Source organism: Trachemys scripta, chromosome 1 (genome assembly GCF_013100865.1).
Source record: "Trachemys scripta elegans isolate TJP31775 chromosome 1, CAS_Tse_1.0, whole genome shotgun sequence".
NCBI classification, from domain to species: Eukaryota; Metazoa; Chordata; order Testudines; family Emydidae; genus Trachemys; species Trachemys scripta.
Window position 1 is genome coordinate 200,657,133 of NC_048298.1, and position 26,715 is coordinate 200,683,847.

The 26,715-nt window shown below is 40.7% G+C and overlaps 1 protein-coding gene across 7 annotated transcripts in view; it reads left to right on the forward strand.

Moving 5' to 3' along the window:
- The first annotated feature begins 709 nt into the window (after positions 1–709).
- Positions 710–26,715, forward strand: part of DMD (dystrophin) — a 1,855,422-nt gene continuing 1,829,416 nt past the window's right edge. For 3 of the 7 annotated variants that reach the window (XM_034754655.1, XM_034754674.1, XM_034754648.1), the window contains exon 1: positions 711–781. In XM_034754655.1, the coding sequence (XP_034610546.1) occupies positions 775–781 (7 nt within the window). In that variant the 5' untranslated portion in view covers positions 711–774. Of the gene's footprint in view, positions 782–26,715 lie in introns of all 7 variants that reach the window. The other 4 variants (XM_034754710.1, XM_034754700.1, XM_034754682.1 and 1 more) reach the window with 3 other exon arrangements.

The following is a 26,715-nucleotide window of genomic DNA, read 5'->3' on the forward strand; positions in this document are numbered from 1 at the left end:
ACCTACAGGTTGACGTAGACAAATTTGCTTACAAATCCACCAGACCCTCATTAGGGAGCCATTCAATAGAATGAAGAGATGTGAATAGCATTTGCTGAGATGCATGCTGTAAAACCCATCCCTATAATGAAGCAGAGTTGAGAACCTGAATAAACAGTGCTATTATTTTAAAAGTATCTTTAGAGCAGAGAGTTTCACTGTAAATGTGCTGTATAGTGTCAGACAAATCAGCAAACATTTAACTGAAGTATGACTAATTTGAGAGTGTGCAGGAGAGAAATAGTGCTTTCTGAAAGGAAGTAACAAAAAGGACAAAAATTAAAAAAAGAAAAAGCCTAAACCTGAACATTAGCATTAGAGGACAATGTGAACACTAGGATTTGAAACTGATTTGCAGATACACAGTTTTTAGCCAGGGAGAATGCTCATTAAATGCAGGATGCTGCTATGGCTCACGTGTGTTTGCACTGAGGTACAGATCTGTGAGACTGACGTATCAGATAAAGTCAGAGTGGTTACCACACCGACAGTGTAGCAGCTGCATAATAAATGACGGAAAGAATCATGTTAGGCATGCCCACCTAACCTAACTTGAATCATGCGAAAGGGGAGCTGTTGGAATTCAAATAGACTTTCTGGTTCCCAGCAGTCGGCAGTAAGAGAATGCTTTCAGGAAGATGACAGATGCAGGGAAAAGATGCTGTTTTGCACTATCTTGATTTGTTACAGCAGCCAACTTATTGGCATGATGGAGTGACAAGAAAAGCAGCTGGCATGGAAGGTAGGATTATCAAAGCCATTGCATCATTATGAATGTAATTAGAAACTGACCGTGACAAAACATATGTTAGGACAAGCTACAGCTGATGGCAGAGGATTTGTTGCTGAGGTCTTGAAACTCTGAAAACAATGTTTCTTTTGCAAAATGGATCTTTGAATTGCATTTATGCTTGTGTAACATTTCCGTGTGTGTGCTTTCCTCCAACCTCAGGGAGCCACTTGCCTGAAAGAGAGCATTATGTTAGGATGAGATTACAGAATAAAGTATTTCCTAAGAGTCTGTGCAGCTTCAGGTAGATAGAAACAAACACACACCAAACCTAACCCTGACGAAGGCTCCATATAATTCAGTAGCAAGCTCTAATTGATATATTGGCATATTCAGGAATACTGAGGAAATGAAGGTGCATATATTGAATGTTTTGATATAATGAAAAAAATATTGCAGGTTGCTGTTTTATAGTTAGTTTTTTTTTTTCTTATCAGTTTTTAGCCCTTGACTTTCATTCAGTTGTTCAGTATTATATGAAGAAAATACATCAATATCCCCTGCAGGGTTTTTCAACAACTCCAGCATCTGTTTCTGCTATTGAACTGTATTCACGTTTTGCCAACTTGATATCTACCCAGCTGGTCCATCGTTTCTTGCTTGATTACTGCTCTTAATTTCTCTGTATCAGCTTGTTTCAGATAGGATTTTGAAAGCTTTTAATGAGGAATGATAGCAAATGCTAAATTATTGAAAATTAGAGTATTCTTTTATTTTTGAAACATCAGAGAGTATTCTCTTATGCATTTTATTAAATTCATTTTCTATGCTGCAGTATGTTTTTATACAGTCATGGGATTGCAGTTGTAAATACTTTAAAATAGATGAGTCATAAGCATAAGTTTCAACTGACTGTAAAAAGAAAGTTTGAGGTCATTTAAAGCTGCTTTTTCAATGCATATAATTTCCTTGTAAACACCTTCCCCTTCTCTCTCTCTCTCTCTCTCTGCTCATCATGACACAGAGAGTTAAGTATATACTCTATATACTGAAATATATGTTATCACCACTAGGGTGAAACACTCCCTCCTCCCCCCCCCCCCCCCCGAGCAGTTTAACAGGTGATTGTTTAAAATAGGTGTCAACTATATTGGAGTAGATTGTTCTGGGAATAATAAGTACATTTGGTGTTTTGTGAGTGTTACCAAGATCCAGGATATTTTTTCTCCTTAGGTACAGTAGCAAACTTAATAGCCCATAAAATAAGATTATGGTAAATTAATTTGCTCAGTTTAGGATACAATATGCTCTCTTTAAACTTCCCCCTCCCCCATGTTAGATATTCTCTTTGAAAGTACTATATATAAAGTATGTTTTTTGCATATATTAGTGTATTCTAACTTTACCTTGAATAGTTTATATTTTAGTTTAAAACTGTTACTAACCTGAGTGGAGCTATAGCTATTTTAAAAAGATAACTGCTTCAAAATACATGAGAGAGACAAGGTATGTGAGGTAATATATTTTATTGGATCAACTTCTGTTGATTGAAGGGGCAAGATCATCTCCAGATACATAGTGGTGAACCAGCCTTTAAAAAGTTTTTGAGATAAAGATTAGTAAAACTAATAGACTGCTGGATAGTTGATCATTTCTTTTCTTGGATCGCTTTAGAGAGACATTTTAAATTAACTATTGGGAGAAGAGAAGCACTTCTTTATGTGGCCAAAATTAATCTTCTGTTTATATGGCCACAGTTGTTCAGTGATTCTAAAAGTTCACTGTCATGCTGTTCCAGAAAAGCTCTGTCAGGCTTAAGGGTAATTTTCTGTGTAGTTAATTTTAAATATAGTAGAGTGTGTTTCCCAAATAAACAATTTAAGCACCCTTCACCTTTTCAGGATAGCAGCAAAACTGTTTTCACACTGAATACATTATATTTACAGTGCTGAAGCCATTACTTGCTCCTTGTTGGAGGAATGCTGGTTGGCTCGGATCACATGATAGTAACAGAATATGGTTTTGACTTTAATGAAGATATCCTAATAGGATGCCATTTATGGCTACTGTCCAGTTGAAAATAGTGTTTTTATGGTTTGCTTATGTTTTGTCAATAGTGAATGCTTTTAGCGTTTTGTTTCACTGGTGAATTAGGAAGACACTAGGTGGAGCTACCAGTTGATTATTTATAGAACTACCATGCAAGGCTCTGGGGAAACCTGCCTAGTGAGCAAGCTCATTTTGATGGTGATCATCATAATTGTTAAAAAAAAATCACATTCAGCTTGTAGTGTAAGCCTTAAATCATGAAATCCAAGCACTGTTGGGATTAAAGGGAGCTATTAAAGGGAGCATTTCTTTTTATTATTTTACAAGACACTGATGAATACACACCCACTTTTAAAATTTCTCCTTTGACCAGAAGGGGTGGGGCAGCACAAATAATGAAATAAAAGAAGAGAAGCAACAATAGGACCAAATAGATTCTCTCTCGGTAGATACTTGCAGAAATTTTACTGTCTGTTTATCTTACTTTAGTCTGGTCCTCAAACGTTTTTCTCTTCATTCACACAAGTCTCACTATCTCCACCCGGCCTTTCTAATCCAACTCTTGCAGGTGCCATATTAGGTGTAGATATTGGCCTGATTCAAAAACCTAGACCCAAACACTCCCAAATGTAGTGGTACATAGATGGCTCTGAAAAAAATCTTATACCAGATCTGAGATTTGTGGCGAGGGTTTGTACCTTTATAAGTGGTAGTGCATGTGCAGTCTAGCGGTGCACACATCGCTGATACATAGCTGCTTGATTTTGATTTGTTACCAACAGAGATTTAGGGAAGAACTGCAGAGTAGTTATGGGGAGACTGAAGAATTAGTCTACAAGCACTTACGCTCCTTCATGACATAATTGTTACTATTATTTGTGTTATGGTGTTGCCTGGAACCCCAATCAAGGATCAGGGCTCTATTGTTCTAGATGTTGTATACATACACAGAAGAGCACATTCTCTGCCCTGCAAAGTTACACTCTAACTTCAGACATGACACACAAATGACTTGACAAACAATAAGGGTGAAGAGGAGAGGAAAAAGATTATGGTAAATCAGGTGGCTACTCTGCTATGTTAACCACACATCTTGGAGGTATAAAGGGTTCCATAAGGAATAGTGGATTTTGAAATTTTTCTTAATACAATTCATGATTGTTTACAGGTTACTTACTCTCTCACAAACAGAAGTTGCTCCAATAAAAGATATTACCTCACCCACCTACTCTCTCTACTGGCTACTTAAGGTTTTAGTTAGTTAATTAGATTGTGGTTTGTTTGTTTGTTTACTTTTTAAGATAATGAGAGTGAAGGAATTGATGACGGATTTGAGAATGGCTGAGATTAGATGGAGGGAGGGAGATGGCAGGGTGCAATAGGGTAGTTGGGGTGAAAGGATTGGAGGGAAAGACTGGGAGATGAGCGCCGGGCTAAGGACAGGCAAGGAAGGAAACTTTCAGATAAAGATTAGGAGGAAGATTGGGGGCATCATGATGAGTCAAGAAGTAACAATGGCATCAATAAAAATCTGCTGTGCAAAGCAAACGGTGGTAAAGTCAGTGGATGATGGACTCGAATCCAGTCTGACATTAGTCCCCTTCTACCCCCCTCCCCTACACAGCAAGCAGGAGGCTTGGGGAGCAGCTCCAAGGCAGAGGGCAGGAGCAGCACATGGCAGTTGGGGGAGGGAAAGCTGAACTGCTGATTGATAGCCTGCTGGGTGGCTGCAGCACAGGGAACTTAGGGGAGTGGGGAGCTGATGGAGGGCTGCCGGCCCACCCTGGTTCCAAACCCCTACCAGCTAGCTGCAACGGGCTGCTCTTCCTGCAAGCAGTGGACAAAGCAGGCGGCTGCCAAACGATGTTAGAAGGGAGCATTGTACAACTTTAAATGAGCATGTTCCCTAATTGATCAGCAACGTAACAATGAAACAACGTTAACCGGGATGACTTTAAGTGAGGAGTTACTGTACTGAGCTGGTTCTGTGGATGAGAATGACATCAGAGTGGCAGAACAGCTGGAAAAAGTGGTTATGCCAATATCTGCCTTGTCCTAGGTGGAAGTCGTTGCAGGAAAGCAGGGGTTTTAGGCCTGTCCTAAGAGACCTGACATTGGTGCTGGTAGGTGTGAGACCCAAAATGTATGTGGGGAGGGGCTGGCTGTTGGAAATGCAGCTCTCTGGCAGGCAAGTGCACTTGTGTCCCTTCTCCAGGTTGGGTTACAACAAAAATATCTGGCACAAATAGGTGAGGTGGCATATTTGTAAAAAAGAAAACAAAGGATGGTTTTGTGGCAACATTTTGGGGGGTTGTGAAAGACTCTTGTTAAACAGATCAGTACTATTTTAATGTGTGCTGGTGCTGCTATTGACAGCTTCTGACTCAACAGCCTTGTGCATATTTGTCAGAGGGGAGGAAGTTTTCCAATAATCTGGTGCTCTGAGAGAGTTTATCATGAAACTGAACATATCATTAGCATTCTCTCTGAGCAAAAGAAAAGCTTAGGTAGTGTCTCCACTCATTTAGCTTTTCCCTGCAAGCACTGTACAACAACTATTCCACTGGGTTGTTGGTTCCTGCTAAATGCAGAACAAAATAGCAATGTGCAGTCAGTAGAGCAGAAAGAAACAGAAAACAAAACTCTCTAATAGCATCAGTCAAGGAGGATAAGGAGTAGCCAAAATCAGGGAGTGAAGAAGGAGCTATGCTACCCCCACACTCACTTATTTTAACCCGTGGCATTCCATCCTGGAAAAAAAATGTAATTTAAATCAAATGCTGAGAGAGATGAAATGAAATGAACTGACAACTTTCAGTTTTCTATAAAGAAAGTCTTGGGACAGTAGGTCGTCATATGAAAAACTAAGACATATGGTCAATTTACAGATAGTTCATCTTGCAAAATATATTATTTAGGCAGGTTACATGAGAAGGCCAAGATATGTACTTAATACAGAAAATTATTCTACATAGCCTTCCACCACAGGACTTCAGATCATCTCAAAAATGTTAATACATTAAGTCTTCCAAGATAAAAGACTTAATGTTCCCTCCATAAAATAAGGAAATGCTCTTTCTTTTATTAGAACACCACAGATCAAACCCAGCTAATCGGAGCTATAACTGGTGAGGGGCCACCCTCAAAAGACCAAAGGTTCAAATCTGTATCACAATTATCCATTTTTAAGCCGTCGCTCAGGTGACATAATCTCTCCACATAGGATTAATCCCACTCATTCACGGAAACTAAATGCCAGATTTTATATTTCTTAACTTAATGGGAAGTGGCCTGAAGTTCCTCCTACTATCTTGCCACAAGTAGCAGAATACCACAGAGTTGGGGTTAGGGCAGGATGGTCTCATTGTCTACCTGAAGCCATATTGCCATTGTAACCCCTTTGGGGTTTAGAGAGCATGTCCCTTTAAATCTTTTTCCTAAGGAGGACGGGGAGAGTAAGAAAACAGGAGGGAAACTCCAGGGGGCAGCGCTGGAGCTCCAAGGAGAGAGAGGGGCAGCCTGCAGGCCCTAGAAAAGTGAAGCAGCAGAGAACCTGCCCGAGGCCTGAGACAGACAGGGCAGATCGGGGACACCCCAGGACAGGAGCCAGGAGGAGCACTGTGCCAGGGAGGAATTGCCAAGAAGGACAGGCCAGAGCTGGACCCAGTATCAGGGCTGCCCAGAGCTGCATAAGGCTGGGAGTACTGGGGCTTCTGACTCTGCATTGGGAACAAGGAGGGAGGCTGTAGCTAGTTAAGTGGGGAGGTGGTCGCTCTGTGTGGCTTTGCAGAGAGCGTTAGAAGAGGGCACCGGAGGGGTTTGTTGGGGGAAAGTTCACTGGCGCTGAAGACGACCAGGAAGCACCCAAGACTCAACTGGACTGGAACTTTGCTCAGGACTCCCAAACTCTGTGTGCAGGCACATTTCTCAGTGTCTGCCCTTCCACACTGTGCTACCACTGGGCCTGTGGGGCCTTGGCTTGGATGCAGCACTGTTCTACTGCTCCCCCTATATTTCCCCTTGTTGTTTTTCTCCTCTCATCCCTCTGTAAATAAATATTTCCCTTGTTATATCCACTGTACTTTTCCTGTGGGGGTGTGTGTTGACTCTGGGGGGTCTGGAACAGGTGCCCCTGGGGTGGAAAGGATTTCTCCTGCTGCATTCCTGCGCGCGCCATCTCTTGGCCAGAGCTGCCCACAGAGCAGACTCCATCTTGGCCATGAGGGCACTAAAGTTACACTTGGTGGCCCATATGGGGACTTTGCAGTACACACACACACACGCCCCTACGTTGTGCACCCTGGGCTCTTCTTCACAGAGCAAAGAAACTCCTGAGTGACTTTCATCTCTGTTTAAAAAAAAAACAACAACGGAGAGAGGATTATTAGAAGACCTGTGCCAAGAGGCATGAATCCCAGTAACCAAAGCTGTGCTGGTGGCGGGGTTCCCAGAAGAGATGGAACCAAATAAAATTGAGGAGAATTTAGATGCAGCTGAAATACTGGGGAGAGTAAAGGTCCACACTCATATTTACAACCGCAGAGTGAAGGGCATGATAGCACTATGTACTCACTCCAAGGAAACAGATCTTAATAAAGTGCCCAAAGAGGTGCAAGTAGAAGGTATTCCCTGGACAATTCTGGGGGCAGAGCAGTCCCCTCCTAGTGTGCCTGTGTCACTTGAGGTGGATTCTTTAGCGCAAAAATTGCAAGCTCTGAGGTGGATGAGAAGCGGACAAGAGAAGAATTAATGTTGGCATTAGGAGGGGCTCCAACACCTGCAGCACCCAGCCTGGTGGGATGGGCCAAAGAGATGAAAAATGCTCTCAAAAATGCATTGAGGCCGGTATATGAAAGTGCTCCATACAAGCAGTTACGTTCATTCTCGGGGGTGTCACCTGTACCCCCAGGGGAGGAGGATTACTAGACCTGGAGGGATTTTAGAGTGCCACTTGTCCAAGAGTGGGAATGCTCTGATGCTGAGAAGCAGAAACGTGTGCTTGAGAGTCTGAGGGGACCTGCCATGCGAGTTATCCGAGCCCTGAAAGATTCACTTAACTGCTCTTGAGAGTGTCTACGGTACTACTGATAGCAGTGAAGACCTGTATTATCGTTTCCGCCATATCTGTCAGGAGCCCCATGAACAATTGTCGGATTTCATCAGGAGACTAGAGGATTTGCTACAGCAGGTAGTGCGGAAGGAGGGCATCCCCACCAAGCATTGATTCCGCTAGGTTGGACCAAATCCTTCGGGGCAACCGACAAGATGGGTTGATGTTGTGGCGACTGCAGCTGAGGGAGCGGGACCAAAACCCACCCCCATTCCACAAGCTCGTTCGAGAGATATGTGAAGAGGAGGAGCGATTGTTGCAAGTGGATGCAGTGGTGCAGCCGAAGATGGCAGGGAGTCGCACCACCACAGTGCTTGAAGAGATAGAAGATGCCCCATCAGGGGCAGCAGCACTGAAAGATTTAACCTGAGAAGTGGCCATGATGAAGGATCAGGGACATACTGTGCCATCCTCAAGAGGGGAGAGTAGCAGGACGGGTGATAGCAAGCAAGAAGGTTTCTGTTATAACTGTGGAAGAGATGGTCACTATACCTTGGACTGCCAAAACAAGACAGTTCATGCAAGGGTATCTCAGAGATTGCAGCAGACCATTAGGAAGCTTCAGGGAAACACCAACAGGGCTTGGGGCAGGAGCAACCCAATACCCTGAAATTCCAAAGTTCCTCAGAAAAAAACACAAACAGGGGTTACACCATCTTTATTACAAATAGCTAAAATGAAGTAATCCAGAAAGAGAGTTGGAGACAGAGCTTGGGGATTTTCTGAGAAAAACACGGATTCCAACTTCTTCTGTTTTTGTTGTGTTGAGGTAATTGTTAAATGAAAACTATACTGAAACATGAGACTCCTACTTCACAAAGAATACTGTACTTGAAGTAGAGATTAGTAGGCTTGTAGCTTTCTGCTCTTTGTGGGAGGAAGTCCAAGGTCTGGCTATCCTGTTATAGCTTCAAGGCGCAGGCATTTGAGGGACCTTTCTGCTGTGTGTGTCTTGAGTATTTGAGTGTTGATTGCATTATAGAATAAGAGATCCAGAATAAAGATCAGATGAGCCCCAGCAGAAGGAGGTTCCAGAGGTGCAATCAGAGTGACTGAGAAGCAGACTTGAGTAAGGTTTTAGGAAGTGTTATTGTGTTCCATTGGAGAGTTGCAAGGGAAAGATGGGATAATGGCAGATTGTAGGGTCCATGCTTGGACCTTCCTTATCTTTTCCCCTTATGCTTGATGTTTCTCTGCAGTAGACTAAGAATGTGTGTGGGATGATATTTGTTTACAGAAATTAAAGCAGTATCCTTACATGGACTGCAGTTTCTTTAATTCTTATCTTCTGAGTAGATCTTTATCTTTAAAAATCAGGAGTGGAGAAGCAATAATGGGCCCATTAGAATCATCGACTTTCTCAGTTTGGTATTTAATGTTACAATATGCAGTTCTTTACAAGGTGTTTCTTTCATATACAGATCCCCAAAGATGCTATGTAGAGCAGCAAAAGTGCAACCAGCACACTAGCTTGATGTTGTATAAACGCAGGAGCCTGAATGGGCAGGGTGATACTTTGGTTTTGTTTAGTGCTTATAAGTTTGCCTTTCTCATCTTTTTATGAATAGTCACAGGCAGGGGAAAAAAATGTAAATATAAAAGGTAAAAAAACAACAAAACCGTGGTAAAAAAATCAACAATGCCCCTTGAAGTGTGTGTGTGTGTTCAGTCTTTCTTTGTCTCTCTGATGCTTTGCATGTAGAATTCCTTGTATGGTGTCAACTTCTACTCCTAATCACTTCCATCCATCTGTTTTCCTGATACGCAAAAGCCACACTAAATAAAACCACTACAGACTTTCCTGTTAGGGCTGTCAATTAATCATAGTTAACGCAAGCGACTAATGCAAAACAAATGTTACCAGATTTAAAAAAATTGTTGTGATTAATCACAGTTTTAATCACACTGTTAAACAGTAATAGAATACCAATTTAAATGTATTATAAATATTTTGGAATTTCTTTACATTTTCAAATATCTTGATTTCAATCACAACACATAATACAAAGTGTCCAGTGCTCACTTTATATTATTTTTGATTAAAAATATTTGTACTGTAAAAATAAATAAAAGAAATAGTATTTTTCAATTCACCTCATAAAAGTACTTCAGTGCAATTTCTTTATCGTGAAAGTGCAACTTTCAGGTGTAGAACTATTATTTTTTGTTACATAACTTCACTCAAACACAAAACAATCTAAAATTTTAGAGCCTATAAGCCGACTCAGGCCTACTTCTTGTTCAGCCAATTGCTAAGACAAACAAGCTTGTTTACATTTTGGGAGATAATGCTGCCCACTTCTTATTTATAATGTCACTTGTAAGTGAAAACAGGTGTTTGCATGGCTCTGTTGTAGCTGGAGTTGCAAGGTATTTAGGTGCCAGATATGCTAAACATTCATATGCCCCTTTAAAATGAATTACCTGGGAACTGTTGGGTGATCTTTGGTCAAGTAGTTTGGGATCATTGAAGCAGCCAGTGATTCCGGACAAATGTCTGAATTATTGAAGGTTTTTTGTCTTTAAAGTGTTTGCTGTTCAATATTATATATATTGCTTTGAACCTGAGCCTGGGACTAATAGTGAAATTATTGACTTCTTTTTTCTCGCTTTTCATTGGTCTTGTTTTGAGAAACCGAGGACTATTTTTATTTACTATCTGAATCAACCTGGACTCTTGAGGAAATATTTTAAAAATAGATGAGAAAACTAATCACACAGGATTTCAGCCAGTTTAATCCTGCAATTAAGTCCTTCTGTGTAACTTTAAATATGCTTCCCTCAGTAGGTTAAGAGCAAAAAGCATGTTACAGATGTCAGTAAATCCCAGTAACTAATTATGTTTACTCTCAGGTTTTGTTTGTGTTTCAAAACCTGCAGGAATAATGAGTGGCCAGTGCTGACACACAGCATGTAGTTAGGATCAAACACATATTAAGGTCATTAATAGCAAGAGATACAATTTGTCTAATGGCTTAGGGATATAGCTGGGAAGTGGGAGTCTGAGGTTCTGCTACCAGCCCTTCCACTCACTTGCTGTGTGACCGTAAGCAAAACGCAACTAGAGCTGTGCAAGTTGATCCAAAGCAAAAATGTTATGGTTTCATCAACAAAACCAAAACAAACACATTGTTTAGAGTTTGGGAATTTTAACTGCTTTTTAAAAAATAAAAACCTCAAGGATATTTGGAAATGCCATTCAGGGAGGAGGAGGTGCTGTCGCGGCCCCTTATACAAGTACCTTATACTTGATAGCCCCATGGTGACCAAGGTTGAAGTCCCCACTCTGCCTGATTCAGAGCAGGGATTTGAACTTGGGCCTCCTACATTTGCAGGTGAGTGCCCTAAGCACTGGGCATAGCATATGCTGGGGTATGTCTCTCTCAAGCTCTCCGACTGAAGCTGTTTCATATTGTATAATGTGAGATGGACTCGGTAGCCCATTGGTTAGAGCACTTCCTATCGGAGATGGGGCTCTTGAGTTCAAGTCCCTGCTTTACTAAATAGTTAATTATTTATACAAAGTGGAACAACTTCAATGTCACCAAAATGGGATGAAGAGTTAAGTTAGGCAATGAAGGTAATGAAAGAGCACGTTGCTCCATAAGTATAAATTAGGGCTAATTTATGGATATGAGCAATGTGTGTAAATGAGTTTTTAAGCAGCCCTTATTAAAACTGGCATTAATTATAGCATTTTGGGTGAGCTGGTGAACCCACTGAGTAAGCAATGGCATGATCAGCTGTGGTGGAGGGGATGTATCGTAACTTATAAATCTTTCTAAGACTTAGTAACAAAAAGCTTGTTATTTTATTGTTATTATTTAATGTAATTATTTTATTGTATGTCAAAAATATTTATGGTAACACACAAAACATGAAGAAAAATTATTTCCTTACACCCTGCAGCTATATATAATTAATATTCAGTATTTGGTTTGTAGCCTCAAAAATAAAGCTAAAAACCCAGGCCTTGAATGAAGCTGGAATTTAGAGAAAATAGAAATGGGTTTTCTTTTGTTGTTGTATGATATTCACTAAAGCACAAATGTGACTTCATTTTCTGATTTAACATTGCCTTTCTTGCTTTTTCATGAGACTTAACTCAGACTTTTGTTAATTAAGTTACTACTTATTTTATCAACTAAATTAATACCCACAATCTTAGCTTTTTATATGGCTGAAAAAGGTTGTCAAGTACAGTGTTTGACTGTTCATATTATGGTGTCAGATTTACTGAGGGTGGGGATAGCTAACTCAGATGTGCCATTGGTCTAACCAGATTACTGGACTGAGCAACTCAGCAAGTAGTAATAAGAAAGGATCATGAAATATGTTAGGACATTGTGAATGTTTTTGAATCGATGCACAAATATTTGTGTTTTCCCTAAAAGGTAGCCAAAGCAAGAATAACCGACTTTGTGTGTGGCCTTAAAAAAGTCACTTACCTTCCCTGTGCTTTTTTCCCTACCTGTAAAATGGAAATAACGATCTCATGGGGTATAATATCCATTACAGTCTTTGAGGTGCCCAGAGGGAAGACGCAGAGTGTCATATTTCTTGCCATTTCTGGGTGAGAACCCTTCATGGTCTGTACTGTAACTGAAAGCAGAGTACTGAGAGAGAGAACCAGGTTAGATTATTTGGGAAAGGTAAGTGTGTTATATTATGGGACCAATTAACAAGACTGCTGGTTCATGCCTCATGATGGTATCTGCCAGCTCAGGATGTATTGTTGGTTCAGTCAGGTGGACACTCTCTGAGAACAGCTTGTTGTTATAATTTGGGTAAGAGGTGATCTCGCTTTTAGCAGGAAGCATTTCATAGTGCAGGTTTATGGATTAACACCTTGCTGCAGGGATTGTACAAACATGCAAGGTGCAATAAGGCTGTTGAGGAGAGATGAATCAATGCTGACATTGGCTATTTTAATACATTCACTGGGATTTTGTGTTGGGCTCAACACTGTGGGGCTTTTTTTTTTTTCCCTTTTCTTCCATTAAGCAATGTGAGTACTGTCGAAAAGTGCTATATTGACATATATCAGGTCTGAGCTGAAGCAGCTGGAATTTGAGAATATGTTGTAACCAGCTCCCTCTTTGCTACCCAGCTCTCTTCTGTGCTGGAACTGAAATCTCTCTGGATATCCACAACATGGGCATCAGCTCTGAAAAGTTTATCCCCACCACCTTTGGCTTTCTTCTGGAGAGGCCATTTTAAGGAAGAATGGATGAAGTTCATTCCCTGTGCTCATTCAATTTTCTGATGAGACTGTAAATAAGGGAGCTGAATGTGAAATGTGAAGCTGGTGTTTGAGATAGGAACACCTGTCTTCTACAAACTGAACTGAGAGACCACTATTTTATTCCAAGGAGGCTACTGAAGAGCTGCCTGAGTGATAGTGACTGAGTGATAGTGACTGAGTCACTCTTATGAGACTTCAGAAAATTTGGAGGTTTGGTTCAGGTAAACTTCTTACAGTTCAGATGCATATCCAAGGTTTGTTGGAAAGGCTGGAATTTATTGCCACCTTCCCTATAGTGATTCTGGGGCTCCTTAACTGGAACTGGGCCTTAGGTCCTCTACTTTCTTAGGCCTTGTTTATACTACCGTGGTAAATCCACCTTAATTACTCTAATCCAGCTACATGAACAATGTAACTGTAATTGACGTATCTTAGGTCGATTTACCCCAGTGTCTTCACTGTGCTGCATTGACAGAAGACGCTCTCCCATCGATTTACCTTACTCTTCTCATTCCAGTGGTGTACCGGAGTTGACCGGATCACGCTCTGCAGTCGAATTAGCGGGTCTTCACCCCTGCTGTATTGATCACAGCAGTGTTGATCTCTGGTAAAGCCTAAGGCCTCTTTACACAGGGAAATCAAAAGATCAAGCAGCTACTCTGAATGGAGGGAGCACGTGGATTTCCCCAAACAGCAGGACCCAACACATCTGCCAACCTTTCTCCTATCACTGGTGAATTCATATTCATTGTAATTTGTGTGGTGACAGACAGACTGACTTTAATCTCTCAATAAATCAAATTTAATATAGTCAAATTAATGCTGTGAGGAATTATAGGAATTAAATGAGCCTTGCACTTTATATTCAGGTGCAAGACAAACAGGGAGATGAATTGATGTTAACACCTCCAACCAGGAAAGTTAACATGCAGAAGCATGGTGGTTAGGCTATAGCAAAGAGCAGACTGATTTTGGAGGGATGGGGGATGTTTATTTGGAAGAAAGCGGTGAAAGTGGGACAGACTGGCATGAATCATGTACATACACTACCAAACAAACTTACATGGACAAACAGAAACCTCAGTATTCGTTTATCCAAAGCACTGAATATAGTCCTGAATGGCTTTGGGAAGACATACAGTACACATAACATGAGAGAGAGACTGAAAAACCTCCCCTCCATCCTTGGGGATACCAGAAATTACAATGTATTGGAGGTGATAAATGAGATGACGTGAGGGGAAAAGGGAGATGATGACTCCATAAAATTTGTTTGCTGCCACCCATGAGCCCCCGTGTGGCCAGGGGTGCCTCTGCGCTGTCCTGCTCTTTATTCTCTCTCTTTCAGGCCCTTTTACGCAGACTCCACACACTTTTGCTCATCCAATCAAAATACCCCTTCTGGGGGTCTGGGTTTATTCTGCTAGACTAAACTCAAAAGTAAAATTTAAAATCCCTAAATCAAATCCATCCATTTTGCCCTCCAGTTGAGTCACTCCCAGGTCTCCTGCCTGTAGTTTCAGACCTACATCCTCTTCTGGAGCCTGTTCATGCTTATTAATTCATCTGCTTGGGCATTCCATCCCACAGTAGCTTTCATTTGATTTTTATAGGGGACTCACCTGATCCCTCTTGAGTGTGTCTCATTATGTAATCAGGGTTGGTTAGCCCCAGGCTCTTCTGTCTATAGGGCAATCCATCCTATGAAACTGGAGGCAGTGAGTCAGATCCTCTCCCTCTGTTGCAGCTACAGTGAGTCACTGAGGCAGCACAAAGTGGCCAGAATCCAGCCCTAACAGGCCAGATGAAAATTTCTCCAGCATGAGGGAGCTCTCAACTGGCATAAAACCAGCATATCTGGTTCATACATCCACTGCCATCCCCATCGTAACATCAGGGACATGAAGAGGTGCGTTAGGAGCAGGATGATTAAGCTTAACTGGCATATGGTCTCCTGAGTATCATAGATAGCTGGTGTAAATTAGAGCATCTCATAAAACTACTCTAATATACCTCAGGTCTGGGTTGGAGCAGCTGAAACTTGAGAATCTGCTGTAACCAATTCCCTCTCTGCTACTCTTCCCTCTTCTGGACAAAGATGATCTTGGTGCAGGAGGGAATTTAGGCCAGGCTGCCCAGCCAAAATGTTAGAAGGGGGAAAAAAAGAGACAAGTAGGAAAGAAAGGTCACACTAGTTTGGAATTTAAAATATTGTTTAATCTTGGAAACATCACTTGCACCCATATAGATGAGTACCTGCAGCATTTCAGAATAGATACGTTATGCAGACTATTTCTTTTGTTTTAATTGGATTTTCTCTATTCTTAATAAAAACTTGTTTTTAATGACACTGCTTGAGATATTAATCACTGTGGTACCTTCCTGCATCAAAACACATTCTGGCTTCTTGTGACAGGCCATTAGGGAGGAAACAGTACCTATCTGGGAGTTCTTGTGTCTGTAACCCTCACATGAGGAGGGAGAGAAGATGTGCCATTCTGGAGTTGGTTGATTGGTTTATTTTAGTTGCAGCCAGTAGAGGAGCGGTGAAAGCCTTGTATTTTGCTTTCAGGAAGATATAGTAAGTACGTTGGGAAAGTAAGCATCGAGGTTGCATTGAGAAGAGGGCCTGAAGCCTGCCTGCTTTCTGCCTGCTCAGTGCTGGCATTAAAATTTCCCACTGGGATTTTTAGAATGTCAGAGGTGTTGTTTTAATTGCTGGGACATTGTGAGGACAAGGGGAAACATTCCCAAACCATAAGCTGTCTAGAGTTGTTGTGTACCTCTGAGGAAACAAATAGGACTGGGTTGTGAGTCCTTGTTTTTTAGTACTAATTATCATGCTTTGGACTTGTACAGCACCCTAGGGATGAATGTGGCCCTCCAACAACAACTTGTGAAGTAGTTTTCAAATGGCTCAGTTTGGGGATGAAAAGGTCACACAGCAAGATCAAGTGGTAAAATCAAGAGTGGAACCTAGAGACTTCTGGTTGCCCTTTCTAACCAATAGGAGGCATTCCTTCCTGCAGAGGAAGCAAGGGGAATGGCAATCTGTGGGGTTTGCCAGAATTGTGAGTAACTGTGTTACCCCTCAGCAAGTGAAAGTTCTGCTACTGCCAAGCTGCAAGACAACTGTCTGCCTTGCCAGCAATCTCTTCTGGACTCTGTCAATCCAAACCTTGCCGTGCCAGTAACAAACAGTGAACCCCGTCTCCTGAGTTCCCTGGAGATGTTTCCCTGCAGTGTCCAGCCCCCTCAGTGAATGCTCACAAAAGTTATTAAATTTGCTGCTCCATTAAAGAGACGATAAACTGCAGTTCATTAATTTAACTGGGATTTGACAAACACTCTTATTTCAATCACAGCACTGAATTGGTTTACAGCAAAACAACTTTATTTAACAAAAGGACGTAGATTAAAGTGATACCAAATATAAAGGAATAAAAATAGAAAGGCTTACAAACAAACAAAAGTAAAAATGTGCTTTTAGGACAAATTTTAATTCAGCAATTTACAATCTTTGCCTAAACAAATTTCTCACCTAAACTCAGTTCCCAGGGACTTCAATTCCCTTGGCTGAAAGATCTAGTGTTCTGTGATTTCCAGAGCTCTGGCCACTTGAATTCCTCAAGTGACAGATCCAAAATGGCTTTCGGTTTCTGCTTATATCTCCCAACAGCTTCCTGCTGTTCTTGCCTTCCTGTTGACTTCCTATCCCCCTGATGATTCGTATGTAAAGGGGCTTCTATTGTTTTGATTCCTTGCTGATTAATTTATGTTTGAGACTGGTAGGTAGCTACCTTCCCTCTTGTTTAGGAGAAAATCTGTTTTTCCCTGTGTTTGGTCCCAGTTTTTAAAGCATATAACCAGTGACTATCCATAATTCCTAGTTAGTGTTAATGCCTAATTTCACAGTGCTATTAATCATGAGCATGCCACAGGTTTCATAAAAAACCTTATTTGATGCACTTTTATAATATAGTAATACTGTATACAAGCAGCTGATCTTCTGCTGGAGTGTAGATGCCATATTCTCTTCCCAAAGTTCTTTGACCCTAATTCAAGGGGCAGGAAGGCTTCCTAGGGTGCAGTCTCCATCCCCTGTCTACATTATGTATTCATCTCTGGCCACTTGCTCTCCTAATGGCTTTGTTTACCTTGCATGTAAGTGTGCTTTCTTTGTCTTTGGTCACACATTGGCTAGTTTACCTCCGAGACACATTTAAGCAAGTGGAACCACATTCCTGTCTGGAACAGGTGTGGTTTAGGCACTGCTTCCCTAATACATTTGAAACACATATCAATAAAGTCCTTTATGGGTTTACTATACATACATCCCACAAGAATATTAACAATCAGTGAGTTATTAGTTTTCCAGTGATATACCACATGCCACCTTTTGGATAGATATCATGACAAGAGTTGCTGACACAGAGTAGTGAACCACCAATGGGCCTCTGTGTCACAGAAGATCCTTGAATTGGTTAGTGAAGAATCTGGGTTCATGTCTTAATCGGTTTCTCTGGGAGCTAGTCCAAGGATATTTATGGAAACTGGCACTAATTTCTCTTCTTACAGCTGAAAACATTAAATTATACACACACACCCTCCCCCATGCTGGAATGAAATGTTAATCTTCACTGCAGTCATGTGCTTTCAGATGAGATCTGTGGTATCTCTTTGTACACTCTGAGATGGTATTTAGCACATGTAAGTTATTTATCTTGCTGATTAGGTTGTGAATGCCCCACAGTGGCCCTGTATTGTGCAGTAAAGTAATAGGGAGGCCTGCAGTCTCATTACTGTAGGCAGAGTGTAAAAACTATGTGAGACATTGTGAGAAAACCTGACTGCATCAGTGCAGGGCAAGCTGTAAGAGAGCACACATTTAATTACTGGGATTTAGGAATTTCCATTGGATAGGAATGTTCTTTGAAAATTTTAATCAGATTTTTTGGACACTGTACTGTTTACCAGGCACTGGCTATTCAGCGGTTTAGTGACTATTGTCTAGGTAAAATAGAACTTTTAATCTTTTTTTGGCTGGTGTTAGGTTTCCTGCAGCGAAGGGTTTCATCACTTTTCTAATGGTTGGGAGGAGAGGGGAAAGGACTGTACTTAAAATTGATCTATTTGTATTTGTTATGTAATCATTGCTTGAAGGAGGTTGAGTTTCTGAAACATTAAATAATATAGAAGAGGTGAAAGAATACAAGTGGAAATTTGGTTTAAGGAACACATCAAAGGGGCCCATTTCTATGAATGTTTCTTTTTTGTACGCGTTTTAAATGATCCTTAGCTTGATGCTCTCATGGTGGATGCATTCGGCTCAAAGCAAGAAAAAACAATTCAGGCCCTCAAGGAGCAGGACCCTTGTAATCCTATTTACAGCCTATTTAATAGCACAGGTCTGAAGTTGATATTATAGTAAATGTTGTTAACCTTAGGGAGCAACTAGCATGATAGTTCTTAAGCTTATTCCCTTGAGAGAGCAGGTGGGACAAAAGGGGGAGGAAAGAGAAAAATCTTGAATAAAATAATTATTACTAGAATGAGTTATTCCCTTATTCACCTATTCAGTTATCCTATTCAGTGTTTCTAAGCATTGATAGAGTCTCTTCCAGCAGAACAGCTTTAGGGGCTCTCTCCCTGAAATGCATGGAAGAGGGAAGGTGAATTGGTAAATAGCATGGCAGCAAATTTGGTCACAAATCGGGGAGATGCTGAAACACAGTGACGTGCATGTATATGATAACTGAATGACGCGTTGGTGATCCTACAGCTGGTTCTATTGGGTGGACCCCACCAGGAGCCCAGTGGTGTCTGCTCAGGAAGTGCTCCTTTAATATCTGGGTCTAAAAGAGACTGAGATGTAGAGTGGAGAAATGGGTTGATTCTCAAATTAGCACCTATGAATGGGATTTTTTTTTTTTTTTTTAAAAAGGGCTACAACACATGATGAAATCTGGGGCCCCAACATGCATTTAAATGAGATGCTGGTAAATCCTTAATTAAAAAAAAAATGATTGCAGGAGAGAGTGAGTATAATATCCAGATAGCATTTATAAACATGACAGATGAGGTATACGTTTCTCTGGAAGCATGTCTGTTACATAGCACTAGCCAGTGCTGTTCCTAGGCTGTTCCCACAGCATGGGACTCAATTGTCTGTGTAATGGGGTGGTAGGGAGTTGCTTTGTTAGTACTTGCTCTTTCTGGAACAGATTCATGACCTTCCGCTTTGCTGGCTCACCATGAACCCCCCTCCATCCGGAAAGATAAATAATCTTCCCTGACTACCGGTAACAAGCATAGAGATTCTGCCTCTGAGTATGCTTCTCTGGACACTCTCCAACTGTGCCAATCATTCTGAGTTACCTCATATTAGCATCCTTGCACAAACAGACTACATGGATAACAGTCGGCTGAAAATGAGAAGCTTTCGAATAACTGATTTTTCAGTTTAGTGGCAATTCTGAAAAAAATTTAAAAAATGCTTTGAGTCAAGCTAATGTTTTGTTTGACCTGACATGAAATGTTTTGTTTTAATGTCAAGGGAGCTTTTTTACACTTTATTTTTTGAATGAAATTGGAGGAAAGTTTGAAATGAAAAGCTATTTTTCACTGAAATGTTTAATTTTGAAATGTCGAAAAGAGAAGCTTTGACTTCAGATTTTTTTTTTCTCCTGAAAAAAATTCAGGAAATGTGACATGAATTTGTGAAATGTTTCAGCCAAGCCCAATCTTCATTTTTCACCTTTCCCTAACCTCGGCCCCTTATGTCTCACAAACTGCAAAACTTGCAGCTGGCCCAATCCCTAAAGGAAACAAAAATACAGATGAATATGAGTTACGGTTGGAAGGACAAATTCCCCAAATTTACCTGTTTTTTTTGGATAGTTACTTTAGTGTGTGAGGGAATGAGAATAATAAGGTAGGGGAAAAGAGAGTATATTTATTGATAAAATGTTGACAAAATAAATCATACAACTCCAAACAATTGACTATTTCACATTTGGAATTATTCTGGGTTTTTGATTAGCTCCAAAATAGCTCTTTTCAAGTGTTCAGCTCCTCTCTCCACTGAATTTGAAGCTCTGCTTGGACCCCCAAGGCCTGGCAAACTTAGAGAGCTTTCGCCTTACAGGTTACCGGGTTATAAATTAACTGTAGCCACTCTGGAAAAAGACATAAGCATAGCTGTGGGCAGCTCAATTAAAACCTCTGCTCAGTGTGAAAATGTTAGGGTGCAGATGGAGTGGAATATAAAATAATACTGAAAAGAGAATAATGCTATTATAAAAATCAATAGTATGCCGTTACCTGAAATAGAATGTTCATTTTTGCTCACCTTATCTCAAAGAGGCTGTAGAAGGGGCATAGAAATGGAAAATGGAAGTAATTAGAGGCTTGGAAAATTTCCAGCTGAAGCTAGATTGAAAAGAATGGTATAGAGAAGGCAAATGTGGAGTCCCTATTTATCTTTTTTGATTAATAAAAGAACCAGGAGACACTGACTGAAATTGAAAAGCAATATATTAAAAACCAGTCAAAGAAAATACATTCTTTACACAATGTATAATTAGCCAGTGGAACTCACTGCCACTAGATATTATTGGGGGTCAAGAAATGATACAAAAAAGTATTTGATATTTTTGTGGATAATGAGCACATCCACAATTACAAATAATAGGGAGAAAATAGAAGGGACTTTATGAACCTTTGTGCTTCAAGGCACAGACCGACCTCAAGTGGAAGGTGGCTAGGAAGAAACTTCCCCTGAGAGCTAGTTATTCCATAACGTTTCTACCATTTCTCCATCCCATTACTGAACGGAAACTTCCATTCACCCTACTGGCTGTCAGCTTGACAGCAATTAATGACATGTAAAAAAATGAACAAATTCCCTTGCTTAACTTTGCTAATACTTTGGCCAAAAGGGGAGATGGAGGGCTCATACAAATGTTTTCACATAAAACCTAATGTGTTATGTATGTTCATTTATTGTAATATTTTTGCATTAAATGTTTTACTTAATATAAAAAAATTGAATATACTGTCTCTCTGTCTTTGTTCATCTTTCTCTTTCTTTTCTCTGTTCCCTCCACTCCTCATCTCATTTTTTGTTGTAGAATCTGTTCCCTTTTTTTCCCATCTGTCTTCATTGTCTCTTTCCCTCTCATCTGATTTCACATCCTGTTTTCCCCCTTCCTTGTCTGTGTTGTTTCCACCCTTTCTTGGGGTGCACGCCTGGCATTCCGATTCAGGGTGCCCAGTCAGACCTATGTTAAATAAATGGGTATCTTTCTCCAGAGCTGCAAGGCAAAGTGTTTTGGCTGCTGCAGCTCTCAAAGAAAGACTGGAATGACATATGTATCTTAGGTATCACAGCAGCCTATTTTGCATGCTGCTGTCATCCTGTCTGAAGTTGAGCTAGATTAGATTCAAGCAGTGCAAAAAAACACAGGGCAGGTACATTGCTGCCACTTTGAACTGTATGTATCACATTGACTCTCCTGTCTGATATTGTTAAACTGCAGAATATATGCTAGATGTGAGTTACATGCCCTTGATTTTTTTAAATCATTCAACAGCTTTGGGAATGTTTAATGTTATGTTACATTGCCCAGTGTCTACTTGTCTACCCATCTTGTTATTGATCACCTCGTAGTGGATGACTTATTTTTTACTTATCATGCATATATTTTGCCATCCTTTCATTGGCTATTATTGCCACTTTCTTTTCAAATACCTTCTCCACCTCATCATCAGGCTTCCCAGCAGTTACTGCCATCCTACTTTGTGTAGCATCCTCCAACAAAGTTAAGTTCATCCTACTGTGTGATTTGCCCCTGCCGTTCCGTTCAGCTTTTCTTTACACTCATATATATGTTTTCACACTCAAAAGCATTTGTTTGATTGTGTGGGGGATTTTTTTTAAGGCTTCTGCAGAGGTAAAAAGATTCCCCTTGTAAACTTTCTGCTTGCCTGTGCACTTTAATTTATTTCCACATTTGGAGGACGTCTCCTCTTCTTCCTCAGCTCAGATGTTTCCAGTACTGCTGGGAAAGTGGTGGGTAATTGTGGCATATTTTCTCAGCTTACTCTGTCATTGTTTATGCTAATGATGATTGTGGCTCTGTATTTCCATTTAATTTTGGCATATTGCCACTCTCGCAGCGAAAGCCAAAGGTGACTTCATGCCATTCCATTTTTTTCCATTTCCAGTGAAATAACTTTTGCATACTATGCTACAGGTGGGTTAATGACAACTCTGCCCCTCTCCCCTTTGGGGGAATGTGAATGAAAGACCATGTTCCATGGGGAGAAGGGAATGATCAGTTAATTTTCAGTAACATTTATTGAAAAACACAGATCTCTCCTCTCCCCCTTTGTAATTTCAAATTCCTTCATTTCACTCTCTGAAAAGTTTCAGGAAGCTTGGATCGATCGTGTAAACCAATACAATGTGGCTTTGAATAATGTGATTTTGGAAGGTTTTGGAAATTCTGAGAGAGGAAAATCCAAGATGGTAGGACAAACACATGCTCCTTCCTTCCTTCTTAACAATCATAATCATACTCAGCAGAAGCAGTGGGGGCTTTCCATCCGGAGGTCTTAGTAGGGTTTACAAACATGAATAAATTTACTCTTAAAACATCCCTTTCAGGTAGATAAGTTGTCATTCATATTTTACAGGTGGGAAAACTGAGGTGTACAGAGTGGTTAAAGGGACATAATGGTCATACAAGAAATTTAGAGTGGAACCAGGAACTGACTCCAAGTCATGTGCTTTAATAAAAAAAAAACAACCCATCCTTGTTAGAGAGAAAAAATAAATTTGGGAGCTACTCCCACCTAGTTGTTATGTCCACTTTATATGAATTATGGATCTCCTCTCTCTGTTTCTTACTCTGACATCTGGGATCACTTGGGACAATCAAGCATGTAATCCTAGATACTTCCATCTCCTGTATATCTCATATTCTCATAGTGGGCCCCTTGGCTCCTGGATTTGCTCCCCTTTTCTCCCAGTTGAGGCCTTGCTGTATCTGTCCACCCAGGCTCCCACTGAGTTGGATTACGAAGGGATTGGTTTAGCTACAGAATTGTATTTTGTGTGCATTCCCTAATACTGTTTGGCTGTTTTTCTGTAAATGCATTTAGAGGCTTGTAATATTTACATCCTGTAAATAACATAAATACATATATAAATGCAGAGGTCACCCATAAACACCTGTCAGTTTTGCCCTGGATAAGGCTCCCCCGAGGCCTGCTGACAGCAATTCCAGGCTTCAGGGCAGAACTGTCAATGTGCCGAGCTGCCGGCAGCGCTGCTCGGCGCGCCCTTCCGGCATGGCCAGGGCTTCCACATGCCCGACCGGCTGCCTTTGCTGCCACCGGTACCACCTCGCATGCATCTAGGAGCCCTGAAGTCTATCTGGGTGATTTAAAAGGGTTTGGGACTCCTGGCCGCTGCCCCCGCTACCTGGGCAATTGGCTACCTGGGCCCCTGGGCAATTGCCCCGTTTGCCCTCCCCCCCCGTCGGTGGGCCTGGCTACCTCAATATTCACAGTACTCTCCACTCTTTTCCCACTAGGGATACTGTAACTACTGAGGCAACTTTATCTAATCTAAAATAATTTGCAAGTTTTAAGGATTACATCTCTAGATAAAAATGAACAGAACCACCTCCAAACCAAAGCTGCTGAGCTTTGCAAAGCTCTATTGTGAAGCACAATCTCAAGTGCAAGATATTTTTAATCCTTGCTTGCTGGCATTCAGCTAGCTACAAGAAGTGCTTCTTTCTGCTCAGTTTCACCAAAAAATGGCAGCATTCAAAACTGCAGGAACAGAATTCAAAGTGTTTATGACAGTCATGATAATTATGGAACACAAGATTAACCTAGCTAGGAAAGATAAATGTCTAGGAATTTACTGCAGTGATAAACTGACTTTGGAATGCAGCTTGACAGAGTTGCTGATGAAATTTGATTTTTTAGCTATTCATAGCTCACAACAGGCCACTGTAATATTTGTTGAATCCAAATGAACAAAATTCTCCTGTTGCCTTTGTAGCATTGGTGGTGGTGGTAGTTTTTTTTTTTTAAATAAGAAAAGTCTGTGTCTTGAATAGTGAAAAGGGCAATAGTCGTGGACATAAAAGAAGGGAAGGACTTGAGCTGTGACATGTGGATTCAGTTTTGTGTCTATTATCTGATGCTTCCACAAAATGCAGATGTCTGGTTAGGGTCGGTCTGTCTGTCTAATCAAGTTGCATGCATGTAGCTTTGTATTGCAAGTAACATGATTTCCTTTTTTAGTGCAAATAATTAGATCTCTGTTGTGATAAATGGTCAGGTTTACTTCATAGCAAAACTGATCTTTGTAAATCCAGACTAATATAAATCTTAACTTTTTTTAAAAAAAGTTCCTTTTCTCCCAAAACATGGAGGTAGGAGGGGAAAACTTGCAACCCCTGGAAAAAAAAAAATAAATCTTTGAGGAAACATTCACTAGTTAGAGCCTTTGTGTCACAGCACTCTGTTCTCTATTGGCCTTTCTTACACACCTAGAAATTAACAATTTACTAGCGGAATTGATTCACCTGCTTAACATAATGTTCCTCCCACACAAATCCCCAAAATGGAAGGTCACTGATATATTTTGAAACTAAATCCTGGAATCTTTGGTTCTTGTGATTAAAATGCAGCCACTAGCATTTGTATTGATTAATTTCGGCTGTGTTTTGTTGCGTAGTGCACTCTCTTTTTCTGAGCTAAGAGGTGGAGAGCAGTCTTGCAGTTAAAGCAGAGGGATGGAAGTCAGGAAATCTGTGTTTTGTTCTCCAGATCTGCCACACACTTGCAGAGCAATTCATAGAGTTTAAGGATAGAGGGGACCATTAAATCATTTAGTCTGATCTCCTGAATATCACAGGTCATTACATTTCATCCAGTTGCCATGTGTTGAGCCCAATGACTTGTGTTTGTCAAAACGATTTCTTCCAGAAAGGCATCCAGTCTTGATTTGAAGGCAACAAGAAATGGAAAATCCACCACTTCCCTTGGTAGATTGTTCCAGTGCTTAATCACTCTCACAGTTTTAAAAAAATGTGCCTAAATTGAATTTCTCTGGCTTCAACTTTCAGCCAGTGATTCTTGTTATGGCTTTCTCTGATAGATTGAAGAGCCTTTTAGAGTACCCAGTATTTCTCTCCATAAAGGTACTTATGCACTGATATCAAATCACTGCTCAGTCTTCTTTTTTGATACACTAAACAAATAAGCTCTTTAAATCTCTCACTGTAAGGCATTTTCTCCAGCCCTCACATCATTTTTGTGGCTCTTTGCTGCACCCTCTCAAATTTTTCAACATCCTTTTAAAAATGTCCGGAATTGGTCTCCTCAATCATCTTCGTACTCTTATACAGCATTGCACTGGGAGCTCATGTTGAGTTGCTTTGTCCGCTATGTTCCCTAATTCCTTTCCAGAATCACTTCTTTCGAGGATACAGTCCCCCATTCTTTAGATGTGTCCTGGCTTCCTTGTTCCTAGATGTATAACTTTGCATTTGGCTGTCTTAACACATCTTGTTTGAATGGGCCCTGTTTATCAAGCAATCCAGATGTCTGTGCATCGCTATTCTGTCCTCATCAATATTTTCCACTCCGCCAATCGTGTCCCCTGCAAACTTTATAAGCAGCGTTTTATATTTAATTCTGGATCACTGATGAAAATGTTGAATAGCCTGAGGCTTAATACCAGTCCTTGCAGAACTTCACATCCCTCATTGGATGATGGTTCACCGCTGAGAACTACTTTTTGACATCTGTCAGCTAGACAGTTCTTAATCAATTTAACAGGTGTTTATTGATTTGTATAGAGCTAAGTTTTTTTAATTAGAATGTTGTGGACTACTAAATAAAATGCCTTACAAACATCTATTCAGTCTATGCAGTAACTTTTATCAACCAAACTTGTAATCTCATCAAAGAATGAAATCAGGTTGTTTGACAAGACCTATTTTCCATAAAAAAATGTTGACTGATGTGCCAGTTCAGAGGTGAGCTGCAGCTGTGATCTTACCATAGGCACTCTTTCCAAGTGACAGGTCTCTACCTGCCCTTCTCCCCAAGTGAAGTTCTGAGGCTCACCCCACTTTAGACTTGATCACCAAGCTACAAAACTGTAGTCCCTTCATCCTGGCATGGGACAGGCCGAGCAATGCCATAGAATGTCTTGCAGTCCTTCACAAGGGCATACACCCTCAGTGGACAGATACATCTCCAGGTGGAACTCCATGGTTCTACCACTCTTAGCCTGAATTTCGGAGTGGCAGATCCCATTTCCAGTTGTGTTAACTTGGAAGACCCAACTGTAATTGGTACCAGCAAGACACTTCCCTCTGGAAGCCTGTGACCAGCGACTGATTAACGTAATTCAAAGCGCCTTCTAACAAACTTATTGTCTATGTGCCCAAAGGTATACGGCAAGCAAGGAAAAGCGTTAGGACCACAAAAGGGCTGTAAACCTACAAG